Raw genomic sequence first — 14955 nt, 5'->3', positions numbered from 1 at the left:
AGCTCCATGACAGGAAAGTGTTGAGGCACAGATCTGGGGAAGGGTACAAAAACATTTCTGCAGCATTGAAGGTCCCCAAGAACACAGTGGCCTCCATCATTCTTGAATGGAAGAAGTTTGGAACCACCAAGACTCTTCCTAGAGCTGGCCGCCCAGCTAAACTGAACAATCGGGGGAGAAGGGCCTTGGTCAGGGAGGTGACCAAGAACCCGATGGTCACTCTGACAGAGCTCCAGAGTTCTGATAGAATGGGACCTATAATTATGATACAGGCTTTTTAAACATATAGTTATCATATATTCAGGGGACCCAAAACTGCACTGACCCTCAGGGCGCTTATCTTGCATGTTGGCATTGGTTGTTTATTGTGGTACCACTGGTACTGAGGAGGAGGGTTGGCCTCAGCAAAGCAGTCCAGACACAAGGAGTCCCCCCGATGGTCACTCTGACAGAGCTCCAGAGTTCCTCTGTGGAGATGGGAGAAATTATTTGGCCTAAATGTCAAGCGTCACGTCTGGAGGAAACCTGGCACCATCCCTACGGTGAAGCATAGTGGTGGCAGCTGTGGGGATGTTTTTCAGCGACAGGGACTGGGAGACTAGTCAGGATCGAGGGAAAAATGAACGGAGCAAAGTACAGAGAGATTCTTGATGAAAATCTGCTCCAGAGCGCTCAGGACCTCAGACTGGGGCGAAGGTTCACCTTCCAGCAGGACAATGACCCTAAGCACACAGCCAAGACAACGCAGGAGTGGCTTCGGGACAAGTCTCTGAATGTCCTTGAGTGGCCCAGCCAGAGCCCGGACTTGAACCTGATCGAACATCTCTGGAGAGACTTGAAAATAGCTGTGCAGCGACGCTCCCCATCCAACCTGACAGAGCTTGAGAGGATCTGCAGACAAGAATGGGAGAAACTCCACAAATACAGGTGTGCCAAGCTTGTAGTGTCATACCCAAGAAGACTCAAAGCTGTAATCACTGCCAAAGGTTCAACAAAGTACTATGTAAAGGGTCTGAATACTTACGTAAATGTGATATCAGTTTTCTATTTTTAATGAATTAGCAAAAATGTATAAAAACCTGTTTTTGCTTCGTCATTATGGGGTATTGTGTGTAGATTGATGAGGGAAAAACACATTTGAATCCATTCTAGAATAAGGCTGTAGCGTAACAAAATTTTGAAAAAGTCAAGGGGTTTGAATACTTTCCGAATGCACTGTAACTCCTTAAGATTTCAGCTGCAGAAACAATGTTGATCTTTCTTGACTTATTTTTCACTTGTGTAGTTCCGTTTATCACCATTGCTATAAATGACACAAAGTCCACTTTCTTCACTTGAAGAATGTCTGGATCCTGCTGGTGACATGCAGGCCTCGGTGCATGTTGCAGTGTCAGACCTTTTGCTCTTTCAACCCTTTATAGCGCCTTCCGCATAGAAGACAGACTGAACTGCCCTGATTTTGGCCACCTCCACCTCTTTCACCATATTTGGGCATTCCAAGGATGTTGTCTCATCACCACAGTTACAACACTTTATCCCTTTGCAATTCTCTTCTGCTATACAGTCTCCATCAAAGTGATTTTCCCCCACACGTTCCACATCTCGGCTCCTTCTGTCTGCAGACACGTTTTACGTCCAAACATTTTACATCTCTTACACTGCAAAGGCCTGTACATAAAGGCTCTGACAGGATAATAAACATATCCCAGCCTAAACTAGTTGTCTTTTGTGTACAGTATTTGAGGGGCCAGAATCAAAATGTTCAAACACATTTTAGTAAGTTATTTATGTTTGTTAAAAAGAAGTAAACTAGCTCAATCCACCATGTGAAAGAAATGTATTAACAGCATGCCCAAATGGATATGCTTTAAGAAACTATATTTTCATAACATGAGCTACAAAAACGAGATTACATCAGTTTTTCTCTACATATTCTTTAACATATAAACAATGCAGGTCATGGGATCAATTTGTTGTAAAGTAAGTTGCACTATAAGTTAATATGTAGGTCTGTAGACAAAACACAATGGGTCTTACAACTCTGCAAATTGACAGGACTAACATGAATGGAAGTTGTGCATGTTACTGAATCGATATGTGAGGTCCTCTACTTGACCATGAGGCAGGCTTTTGCTTGTGGTGAGAGGCTGAGGGGCGTCAGAATCAAACAACTCTGGACTGTCATCCTCCACCGGTAGATTTAACTTCCCGAGGGAAGACGGGGTGTCAGACACTCCTGGCTGTGAGTAATATGACCAGGTGGTGGAGGCTGAGCCAACGGAGGATGTCTCTGAGGCAGGGAAGCTTGGCCCAAAGCCCTCTGGGAAGGAGGAGGAATGGCTGAAGGAGTGAAGGTCGAATGAGGAGGAGGCCGAGTAGGAGCGGGGAAGCCGAGGTTCGTGGAGATTGAGTTTGGATACCAGTGGTTTGCCCACAGTTACAGTTTGCCTCTCATGGACCTCCTCATCCAAGTTCGTATACTGATACTGAAGGCACACAGTGAATGTCAGCTCCTTCTGTAATGAGAACAAGCAAAGGCAGATTCGTCAGAGCTCAGAAAAAGGTGATAGTCACATAACTCATAGGCCTACGCAGAGAAGGGATCCACAATCCCCTTGAGCAAGGTTCTTACAGGATTTCTGGGCTCTCCCATATCCCAAAACAAAACTGGTAACAATGATATCTGATTTAGAGTTCGAATACCAACACTGGTCCCACTGTTTTGGGCCACCCATGATAGTCAGTGTGTCATTTGAACCCTGACCTTGAGTCTCTGCAGTCCCTTCAGGCGGGTGTAGAGGCCTGGAAGCTCTGCAGGCAGGAGGATCTCCATTGGCAGTAAACTCCCTGCATCTAGGAGGTTCTCCTGATTACTCATCTTCAGATCCAGATCCAAACCCTGCCATCATACAGAACACAATTGGAAACAGGAACAAGTATGATTGCATGTCCACATGACAGAAACATATTACTGTTAAATGTTTAATAAAGAGTCACCAACCCTGATTGTGCTGCAGTTGAAGACTATTGAACATATTAAGACATTGTGACAATGGACCAGCTAACCTCAGTGAAGTCTGTGAGTTGGGCAGAGCAGGACGCAATGTCCTTGGGCTTCTCCAATATTCGGGTGTAGATGATCATGATGTTGGAGAATTCTGCTGCGAAGCCCAGCTGCACCTTCACGCCACAGTCAAACTGCAGGTTACGGCTCTTTGGAAGAACTGGAAAAAGACAGCTAATGCTTATTGAAGCCGTGATGCAGTGCTTACTTAGGTCTACCAGAAAACGCATATCAGCTCCCAGAGCTAATGCATTGGATTTAGCTCAGAGGGATAATGTCACACAGATGACCTGGGTTCAAAACCCAGTTGGTCACTCCACTAATGTACCTTGATTGAAGAATGCATGGTGAATAAGCCAAAGGACTCACCATGTGCTATGGCCCACTGCAGGTTGCGTGCTGAGGTGGTCTCTGGGCAGCCGGAGCTCTGGATGCGGTCAGTGAGCGCACGTCGCTCAGAAAGATTACTGCGTAACTCTAGAGCCTGCCGCCCTCGTGTGATCTCACACCGACCCATGTCTGTGCAGATACATGAACAAAACAGAGAAACTACATTAACAGTCATTTGTAAAGATTGATATTCATGATATCAAGTGTCACTATACTTCAAAATATATATATATATATTTTTTACTTCATTAGTCATAGTCATACCTTCGGCCACCCTGTCCAGCATGACAGTGACCTTCTCGTCCTCCATGACTCTCTGTTTGAGGAAACTGATGAAGATTCCATTGGACAGGTCGTCTTTGTTCACCTCAAAAGCCTCTGCATCCACACACCTAGACATAACCAGAGATTAATATAACACATTCTGTGATACGTGTATGACTGAAAGAGGTACTTTAAGGTGGCAGAGAAGCGACTCACGTGGCATAACCAAACACTATGTTTGCGGTCACTTTCAGTTGCCCTGGCTGTGGAGGGACGCCATCGTTCAAGTTTCTAAGACAGTACAAGTTTAGTACAGATATTCATTAATTTACAACATCACAACAGCAATATCATTATTACATTATCGTAGAGCCCAATCAAATAGTTGATTCTGAGAACTGTACCTTTTGCGACACATGTCCAATAGAAAGACATTGAGGCCCGTCTCTCGCTCCTGCATCCGCTGTAGCACATCCTGCACCCACAGGCAGTTCTCTGAGGTATAAGAGGCCGGGGCATCAATGGGCACCATGAAACTGTTCCCATAGTTCTCATAACCATGACCCGCAAAGTACAGAAGCCCTGGAACATGACGGGAGAGGAGGAACGAGAAAGAGATAGACACTATTAGACACAGCTGGACAATGCATATAATATTACTATTTAACTACTCTGATATCTTATAGTAACTAAACTGACCATAGACACCGCGGTCGAGCAGCAGTAGGAACTCAGTAACAGCGCTGTGCATCTCCTGCCAGTTGAGGTCCAGCAGAGAAACCACCTTGAAGTCTAGCTGGCGCAGCAGGTTGGTCATCTCGTGCACGTCAGCCATGGGCGCTCGCAGTGGCCTGTGGTGCAAGTAGTTCATGTTGCCCATCAGAAGGGCCACCTTGTCTGTGGCTATGACAAACAAGAGGAAATCAAGGTATGAGGAAAAAGGGTACATATCAGAAATATTCTGTTATTAATGTTATTCAAATGGGACAATCATATACAGTAATTTATGTTTATAAAGCTTTTTTTCTACACTGCATCTTCTTTTAGATGGCTATGTTGTTTATTGCACTTACCATATAATTTACTTATCTGCCTGGCAGGGCTAGGTATGATAGCTGTAAAACATTGTTGATAACATCTTTATGAATTAATCACATTACCACCAAAAAAAACAGGTGCAACACGGAGTAGTAAAACAGTGAAGGTGGTTAAAATACTATCATGTCTGTACCATGGTCTACTTCTGCCCAGGAAGCATCAATGGAGGAACCAGGGTCTACAAATACCACAAACAAGGAAGTCAGTCAAAGCACCGTGTCATGTGCTTTCCGGGACAATCAAAACATATTCATAGAACTAGAAATACCACTTCTGCATGAACCCTCACAATTAAGCCAACACTAAAAAGGAAACATAAAATATATGTAATTAAAGTCTGACCAGAGAACAGAAATAGCAGAAAATACAATCATTGCAGATGCACCACTCTCACCTATTTTGACATGGACTTGGTCGCTCCACACCTCGTGGTACAGGTTGAACACCCTGCAGCTGTAGTTTCCTCTGTCTGCTGTGGTCACACGCGGTATCTGCAGACAACCACGACACATACCAACCCCAAACATGACAATCATATACAGCCAACGCACAGACACCTACAATTCCAAGATGGCTGATAGAATGGGACCTATAATTATGATACAGGCTTTTTAAACATATAGTAAAAAAAAAAAAGTCAGTTATCATATATTCAGGGGACCCAAAACTACACTGACCCTCAGGGCGCTTATCTTGCATGTTGGCATTGGTTGTTTATTGTGGTACCACTGGTACTGAGGAGGAGGGTTGGCCTCAGCAAAGCAGTCCAGACACAAGGAGTCCCCCTCAGCTACTGCCTGGGGCCGGGGCTGACGGACAATACGCACTCCACTCACTGAGGGGGGGAAGAAGTTGCTACTGACACCTGAAACACAACCAAGGGGCCTGATGGTTATGACACAAAGAATGCAAGGTGAAGTCAATGTGATGAATTCAGGAAGGGCAGAGCCTAAATGCCAAGACGATCTGTACTGCCACGTATGTTCTAATACCATCGTTGCATTGACTACATTAGTTCTACTGATTGAACTATATTTGAAAATATAGTTCAATTGAGTTACCTGCACTGGAGCCAGCTGACCTGACCAAGCGGACATGTGCCCACTGGGAGAAGATGAAGTTCTCTCCATGGTTGACCCGGCAGATGTAGTGTCCCTGGTGGGATGGGGTTAAAGGGCAAAGGACCAGCTCCGGACCACTTCCACCCAGCACCTAAAGAGAGAATACATGATCTCACTCATACACTTTACACTGTATGTGGGCACTGGGTATACACTGAGTATACCAAACATTAGGAACACCTTCCTAATATTGAGTTGCGCACCCCCCACCGCTTAAACAAGTTGGCTGGATGTCTTTCTGGTGGTGGACCAGTCTTGATACAGACAGGAAACTGTTGAGCGTGAAAAACCTAGCAGTGTTTCAGTTCTTGACACAAACCGGTGCGCCTGGCACCTACTACCATACCCCGTTCAAAGGCACTTAAATATTTTGTCTTGTCCATTCACCCTCTGAATGGCACACATACACAATCCATGTCTCAATTGTCTCAAGGCTTAAAAATCCTTCTTTAACCTATCTCCTCCCCTTCCCCTACACTGATTGAATTGTATTTAACAAGTGACATCAATAAGGGATCATAGCTTTCACCTGGGTTCACCTGGTCAGTATGTCATGGAAAGAGCAGGTGTTCTTAATGTTTTGTATACTCAGTGTATAATGACTGTAACATGCAATGGACTGACCTCTTCTTTGCCTCTGAACCACTGGTAGCCCATAGCTGCAGGACCAATGGCCTTACAGACCAGCACAACCCTGCCTCCCTCTGTAGCATGTTGGGCCTGGGGCTGCACTGTGATCCGAAACCGCTCCATCACTACACACACACACACACATATACACACGCACACACACAGTGACTGAGGTACCAAGTAAGGTGACTGAGAGGACACCTGTAGTGTTGATGTTTTGCTAAAATTGAGCAAATATCAGAGAGAGAGAGAGAGAGAGAGAGAGAGAGAGAGAGAGAGAGAGAGAGAGAGAGAGAGAGAGAGAGAGAGAGAGAGAGAGAGAGAGAGAGAGAGAGAGAGAGAGAGAGAGAGAGAGAGACAGAGACAGAGACAGAGACAGAGACAGAGACAGAGAGAGGCAGGCAGGCAGAGGTTAAGATTGACCTATAGCAGTGAGGTACTGCACAGCTTCATGGTGCTCCATCTTCTTCAGGCAGTGCAGCAGGAAGCCCAAGGTGCAGGAGCGCTCAGACAGCCTCTCTAGGAGGTAGCGGCTGGGGCTGCCTGTCGGGCTGAGCACCTGGAGCGAACAGCTGGTCATCTCATTCTCACTGTCAATCAATGGTGACAAACCACTGACAGGTCAGGCTAAACATTGACACTCTCTCTGTATGGCTTTATGCCATCATTAAGACTTCCACAGCTTCACAACATCACTATTAAAAAAAGTTACAGATCGAGTGTTATCATTGGATATAGATGACAGATTATTCTGTAAAGAATATGGGGTACGGACTTACTTATCAACATCATAGCTCTAATGATTATGAGACAATGCTATTAACATTGACTGTTTCATTTCAAAGTCTCACCTGCAGCGGAATCGAGGTTCCTCAGTGACAACATTGGCAAGTTGTCTCCATCCACATTTGGCATTATCCAGCATGTCAGCTAACCTGCTCTGAACTCCTTCACTCAAAGTCCCAATGCTGAGATTCCAGTCACCCATCTCGTCTGTCTTCAAACAATACTGTTCATTGGAGGGAAGAAAATAAACAACTAATGGTTATTGACCCTAGTTTTCACAGTTCTCAATTTTTTTGGGAATAAACTTGTGACAGTGGTCATCCAGAGTCAAGCGTGCCAGTCACGCCTTGAGTGGCTGTGTTGACAGAACATACTACAGAAGACACATTGTTACAACCATAGATATCCTGTTAAATTACTAGAGGGGCTATGTCATAGACACTCAAAGTTCCAGAATGGGATGAAAATGGCAGCCATATTGGTCAGGGAAAAATCAAAAACAGTCTAATTTGAATGAATTGCAGTAGAGGCATAATCCTGATTTTACTTAAGCAGGAAAATAAAAGTAAGGCATGTGATATTTTAGAAATTGTGTAATAGAATTATTGTCAACCTAGAATATAGTCATATAATTATACATACAGTTTATACAGGTTTTATGCCTATTTACATGTGTTCTTTAAATTGTCTCTAAAATATATGTAAACAGACCAGAAATGTCTCAACTTCAGTGTTCTTGTAAAGCTGTGAGTGCTATTATATGATACAATATCAGTACTTGTTGCATTTACAACTTTTCTTAGTCCTGTCATCAACTGATTTCAGCCAGTGTATGGCCGTGGATAGCGGAAGTGGAGTTTAGTCTGCTAGGCTGTGGATTGATTGCATTGTTCGAATGGAATGTTGGCATATTGGCAGTTAATTTGACCCATTAATGGAATCATTCCTCTAAAACTGGCTTACTATAGCATGCTAACAAACATACAGTGCAGATAAATTCCTCAAATTCATTATTTTACACAATATCTTATTACAGCACTGCAAACCATGGTTGACCAACTTGACCAACATTGCTGACCTTTATATGATCATAACAAGGTTCATGTCCATTCTAGTATTCTAATTCTTAATTCTATGGTTACAACTTTCACTTGCTGATGCTTACAGTGACTGGCAATATGCAATGCGTGTGGGAAAATCTTTGTATGATTGGATTGTACGTAGCCTAGTTAAAATCTATAACAATTAAACAAGCACATTACAACATAACGATAGGCCTAAATATCGGTCAACTGCCGTAGCCTATTTATCCGAATGTATCGCCAACTTGAATGAGTGACTGAAAGCGCATCCATTTACCTGCGTTCTATTCAGCTGCTTCCGGAATAACCTGAGATGAATTTCTTCGTCCACGTAAAGTAGACTACTGTATCTTTATCTCAAAACTTACAAACGCCTGCCTCTTTACCGATTCCGGCGATATTTTCGATGAGACAAGAAGTCGTTCAATAGTTTTCAGTGGAAGAATAGACAGACCGACCGCTCTCATCTAGTTCAAAAATCTCTATCAATAATCATATATTTCGGAACTACAGTAGTCCGTTTTGCCAATCTCGTCTCGGTGTGAATCTACCCTCACAATTAGTTGAACAATTTGTCTTGTTTCTTATTTCACATCTGTTCCTCTTTTTGTGTCCCTTGTATTTGCATGAAAGCGACCATGTTCCCCCTCAAGTTTGCTTTCACCTTCCCTACGCCAATAGAATCACACCAAAATTCAGCGTCAGGGGAAAGTATGTATCAGAAAAGAAGCTCTACAACCCATTCGTTCATACGCCACCGTGAAATACAGTAAGGCCGTGACAACAAAAATACAACAGTCACACAGTTGCGGAACAAATTCAACTACATAAAAAATATTTGTATTCACCATTGACACACAGAATCTTGCACGAAATAAGTAGATCTCAAAAGGTATTTAGGTGTTCCCTCTCTGACAAGTGACGAGAATAAACAAGCACATAATTGTTCTGAAGTTCTCTCCTGCAGTTGCGGTGCATGGGTAAAATCACAGGAGAAGCCAAGCCAGGAAAGAACTGCCATATTACAACCTGTGATAATTGCGTTGTTTGCTCTGTAAATCCTGTTAGTTCATATGCCTTGACACCATGATATATAGGCCTAAGGCAGAGACAATAAGAACCCTCTCACCACTGTGGGTTCGGGCCTATTCCGTTCTATATCGTGGAGCTCTGCTCCTATTGGTTTACCCACTGCCCTAAGGCAGCATCAGCCTGAGACAAAATTAGCACACACCTGCAGCCAATAGGAGTACAGGTGTCCCTATAAGAGGGGATGCCTCCCCTCAATCAGCCTCCCATTATCTTCAGCGACTGGACTAGAAGAAGCAAGAAGAGACGAAGACTCAGGACGAGAACACGCAGTCGAATTCCAGATCTTCGACGTCGTCCAAGAATGAGCACACCTGGAGATTTTCCACCCCCAAAAGCTATTTTCAGAACTCAATGTCGATGTTCCTCCATGGCAGCTACGGACCCCCACGACTTGTGTTTCGTGTGTTTGGGTGCGCAGCATGCCAAGGACGGAACCGACGTTCCCCCTAATTGCGCCTCCTGCGCCCTCCTTCCTTTGAAGGAGAGGAAGCAGCGCTGGGCGTTCTTCAGGGAGGATATTCCCTTAGAGGATGTGCTCTCGATACTAGCCTCAGCTTCTGAGGCGTCATCTGAGGGCGCCGACTCTGAGGATGACAAGGAGAGAGGGGAAGAGATGGATATTCCATCGGAACAATCCGTCCCTCTGACCCAGACTTTTAAGACCCCCTCCATTGGAAATTGAGAGGTCTTACAGCTCCTTGGGCGATGACGACACGGGCTCTGAGAAATCAGTAGCCCTGTCCTTCGCAGCGGCCTCTCTGCGCTCAGACTTTCCTGGGCTCATTGAGCGGGCTGCTAATCGACTGGAGATAGCGATGCCTCCCATTCCCCTCGCTGCAGAGGTGGATATGATGGAGGACGGACCCTATTCTCGGCCGAGGAAGGCGGCTGAGCTTTTGGCTCCAGCCATGCCCTCTCTCAGCAAATATGTCGAGGGCTCATGGGAGGCACCTTTAGCGGCGCGTTCGCCGGCTAAGATGTACTGCCCATTCACCAGAGTGGAAGGAAGGGAGAGAGCTGACAAGGGAATCCCCAGGCTCGAGAGCGCCATGGCGGCGTATCTAGTGCCAGGTTCGAGTCCCTGGGCATCCTCCAAGAAAGCCACTTTACCAACACAAAAGGACAGGCTCACAGCGCAGCTGGCAGAGAAGTCCTTCACGTTGGGAGCCCAAGTTGTGGCAGCAGCAAACAATATTGCCCTCCTCGCGGCCTCTCTATCATGTTTAACAACGGGTAGATCTGAGCTCACGAGTGAGGAGGTGGAAGAGGCGTCCAGGATTTCTGGCGCTATTCTTCACCTAACGCAGGCGTCTGCTATATGTGCGGGGAGGTCCATGGCCACTTCGGTGGTCATGGAGCGACACCTCTGGCTGTCGTTGACTGCCATGAAGGAAACCGACAGTGCGTCACTGCTCAACGCCCCCCTCTCTGATGACGGGCTCTTCGGGGTCGCCGTCAAAGAGGCGACGGAGCGTTTTGCAAAGTTAGACGAGGATAAGAAGCAGCAGGCTAGACACCTGCCACTGGCAGGGAAGTCTAATCACACGCCACAGAAGCCGTCTACCTCCAACGCCCCCAGTAGATCTTCTACAGTGAGGCGGCGTGCCAGGCGTCAGACGTCAGCCGCGAGCAGCAGGCAAGTGGGCCCCGCCCCCCCAGCAGCACCCGTGGCTACGACGATTCCACCAACGAGGGAGGTGGTCACGAAGTCGCTCTGGCAGCACCCTAAGGGGGCGCAGAAGAGGCGACGTCAATGACGGGACGAGGGGGAGAGAATGGGAGCTGGCTCGGCGTGGGATACGACTGAGCCCACTATTCCCCCCCACCCTTCTGTTCAGGGTATGGAGGAAACTGTTTGTTTTTATGTGTTAAATAAAGAGTTGGCTCCCATTGACATTGTCACAAGAGAGCCCTTTTTCCATAACACATCTGAGAACGTTCAGAGTACTTCACGCCCTAGGTCTCTCTCACTACAGTACTCCTAGGAGAAAGGTAGCAAGGCGCAGCCTTAGCTAACCTCATAAAGATCTCACACCACAGACTCCTAGGAGTACTGTAGTGAAGGTCTCACATAGCGGGCTGCAGTCTCAGTCAGAATATGGCATGATGACGCAACCGCTATCCGGGGATGACGCCTTGTCTTAAGCTAACGCCTCAGTCAGCGCAGTTCAGACCCGTGCTGCGTTCACGGAGGGCCGGAATACTAGAGTTACGGACGTAACCAACGTATTGGCGCCCCAGTTTATCACAGAACGCGTTAAGGTTCACCACTCCGAGTATAGCTCAGCCCACCAGAGGTGCGCAGCTGAGCAAACACAGGAGGCGAGTGTAAAAAAGGTATCAAGGCACCGCCTTGTGTTACCCAATAGAGACCTCACGTCACAGACTCCTAGGAGTGCTGTAGGGAGGGTCTCACACAACAGGTTGCAGTCTCAGCCAGAGAATGGCATGATGACGCGACCTATATCTGGGGATGGCGCTAGTTTTTGGCATTAAGACGTGTCACATATCTGTAGCTCAGCTGGTAGAGCACGGCGCTTGTAACGCCAAGGTAGTGGGTTCGAACCCCGGGACCACCCATACACAAAAAAATGTATGCACGCATGACTGTAAGTCGCTTTGGATAAAAGCGTCTGCTAAATGGCATATTATTATTATTATTATTAAACAATGTTAAAAAATAATTTAAAGATATCATTGAGTTAATAAAGCCTCCATTCCCGGGGCCACGAATGGAAAATGAATGCATGCATACTGTCGCTTTTTGCACACCCCATATACACCTCACCTCATATTTTAATATAAATATTTATTTAGTAGTGGGGGGGGGGCATGCCGGAATCAGGCCAGATGTGAGCCAGACGTTTGGTGCTACCTGGGAAGCCACAGTGGCAGAATATATGTTTAATCACAAAACCGGAGAGCAACATCCGTCTGGTGAAGTCCACAAAGCAAATAATGCATGTAACAAACAGTTATATCACCTGCAGCATGGTCAAGCAAGTTAATGTTTTCAACAGTTTACTAAACAACTACTGATTTAGAACTACAGTTACCACAAGTCAGTACAAAAACAACAGGAGCACTGCCTCCGCTATTCCAGCACCATTTCAATTTAAATATAATCAAATCAACAAGGCTATATATGCTTACTTTAATACACTGAAAACAAACTGAAAAGATACCCAAAACAATTTAGTCCAATCAATGCTGCTAAATGTCATGTGGCTGTCCATGTGTCATGAGAATTTCTATCTCTAATTCAACCTAAGCTTGATTCATTACCAGGGGTTGTAAGGCTCTGGTTTTAATCATAAATGATTCAAGGTCCACAACCAGCAAGAATGACCTGTATTTTTAATCATGGAGAGCTCTGCCGCCAAAAAACATACATACAGCTTTATACCCCAAGACACACAAAGGCACTTTGCTCCGCCCACCTTTAGGAGGCCTTTTTTAACCAGTTTTCTCAGTCCCCTTCACCCTGGAATGTTTAGTCCCGCCCCCCTCTGTTAGTGGGTTGACACTACATTATAACTCCTAACACCGTTCACACATTTATACTGTATTTGGGGTGAAATCCTTTAGTCATTATTCTTAAAATACAAATTAATCTATCACCATGGTACGGATTTCTGTCTGTGTGTGTGGGCGTGCGTGCACAAGCAAAAAAATGTTTTGGGGATTCACCATACTTGTAGACTAGTTGAATGCCAATGCCATCCTCCTTTCTTGCTAGCTAGTTAACGTGAGCCTACTAGGCTACATCTAGGGTACATACTGAACTTCAATCATCTCAGGTCAGTGGCACAACATATCAATTTATGTTTAGATCAGAATCGCCATCATAATCATTGGCCTGTACAGAGAATTAAGTCAAAACAGTCCAAATCCCCATCTCCATCCATGGCTTAGGAATGGGAGGATTTAGCAAGCTAGCTACTGCAGTACATCAACACAAGCAGACCAAAAACAGACACTGAAGTTTTGCTTAGGAAGTGATTTGACTGGTGTGAAACCAAATCCAAAATGGCCTCCCTTGGGCGGGCGTTTTGCTGCAGAAGGACAACCCACAGTTGAGCTTAGCTCAACGCTGATTGGCTAATTATTTTATAAAACATTTTTATCAAGGGAGGCCAAATGCTTGCTGGTATCAATCAATCAAATGCTACGGTGGCAACATGTTATACTCATTAGGTCCAGACAGCATCAGATAAATGGGCTACACATACTGAGACAGACGGGCGCTGTTTCCCTCGCTCGGATGATTTCTCCAGTGAGATTCAGCCACTCAAATTATGAAAACACAGAGAGAGACTAATATTTTTGTATTGGTCAAATATTTGGGGAAGCCTGGCTTCCCTTGGCATCCATGAATACACGCCACTGTGCAGAATAATCAAAACAGACAGTCATCGAATTAAAACATTATTTTATTCACCATTGATACACAAAATCTTGCACGAAATATGTAGATCTCAAAAGGTATTTAGGTGTTCTCTCTCTGACAAGTGATGAGAATAAACAAGGCCTTCATTTTTCTGAACGCGAACTCGGGACCTCTGCCTTGCTAGCACACGTGACCGCCCTCCGGAAACGTCTTACCAGTCGGTGCTACACGAAAAGCTAGCTATTCGCTGCCGCAAGTGGGGACATCAGGCTGAGAAGTAAGTTTCACACATCCCTATGTGCTACACTTCGTCTAATACAGTGACAACTAAAAGATACCAAAAACGATTTAGTCCAATCAACTTAAGCTAAATATGATGTGGCTGTCCATGGGACTGAGCTCTGTGTGTGTGTGTGTGCAAGTAGAAAAACATGATGACTCACCCTACTTGTAGAGAAATGCAAATGCCATCCTACTCTTTCATGTTGCCTGAACAGTCTATGACGCTCTCATACATTGTGGTCCTCTGTAGCTCAGCTGGTAGAGCACGGCGCTTGTAACGCCAAGGTAGTGGGTTCGATCCCCGGGACCACCCATACACAAAAAAAAAAAAAAATGTATGCACGCATGACTGTAAGTCGCTTTGGATAAAAGCGTCTGCTAAATGGCATATTATTATTATTATTATACAGTACACGCATTTCGTTTTTGTTGTCCTAGGCTACCTGGCTAAAATGCTTGCTCGATAGCCTAACTTCCTTTCATGGGCAACGATGCGCAAGGCCAGCTAGTTAAAATTAGCCTTCTACATCTATGTTGAACTTCCATCCTCTCAGGCCAGGGGCACAATGTATGAATTTATGTTTTGATCAGAATCGCCGTTATAATCATTGGCCAGTACGGAGAATTAAGTAAAACCAAAAGCCCAAATCCCCATCTCCATCCATGGAAAGCGACAATTTTAGCTATTTAGCTACCTGAGGACAACGGCACAACAATTCAAGTTTGTTTCTGTCAATGACGTTTGGCTTCTGATGT

At 45.2% G+C, this 14955-nt stretch overlaps 1 protein-coding gene across 1 annotated transcript; it reads right to left on the bottom strand.

Annotated features, from left to right (window-relative positions):
* Positions 1-1161: 1161 nt before the first annotated feature.
* On the bottom strand, positions 1162-9106 carry malt2 (MALT paracaspase 2). The gene is made up of 17 exons (XM_041839699.2): positions 8713-9106; positions 7419-7576; positions 6991-7157; positions 6562-6692; positions 5878-6028; positions 5494-5681; positions 5211-5307; positions 4950-4994; positions 4792-4833; positions 4418-4621; positions 4123-4300; positions 3935-4009; positions 3719-3846; positions 3434-3583; positions 3067-3224; positions 2765-2899; positions 1162-2516 (listed from the first exon to the last, which is right to left on the bottom strand). Exons 2-17 carry the CDS (start codon positions 7553-7555, stop codon positions 2058-2060), a joined length of 2445 nt encoding a protein of 814 aa, XP_041695633.1. The 5' UTR covers positions 7556-7576; positions 8713-9106; the 3' UTR covers positions 1162-2057.
* Positions 9107-14955: the final 5849 nt, after the last annotated feature.

The sequence above is a fragment of the Coregonus clupeaformis genome, unplaced genomic scaffold (assembly GCF_020615455.1).
Source record: "Coregonus clupeaformis isolate EN_2021a unplaced genomic scaffold, ASM2061545v1 scaf1131, whole genome shotgun sequence".
Classification (NCBI taxonomy): domain Eukaryota; kingdom Metazoa; phylum Chordata; class Actinopteri; order Salmoniformes; family Salmonidae; genus Coregonus; species Coregonus clupeaformis.
The sequence above is the reverse complement of the archived record's forward strand: the minus strand, read 5'-3'. Positions and strand labels throughout refer to the sequence as shown.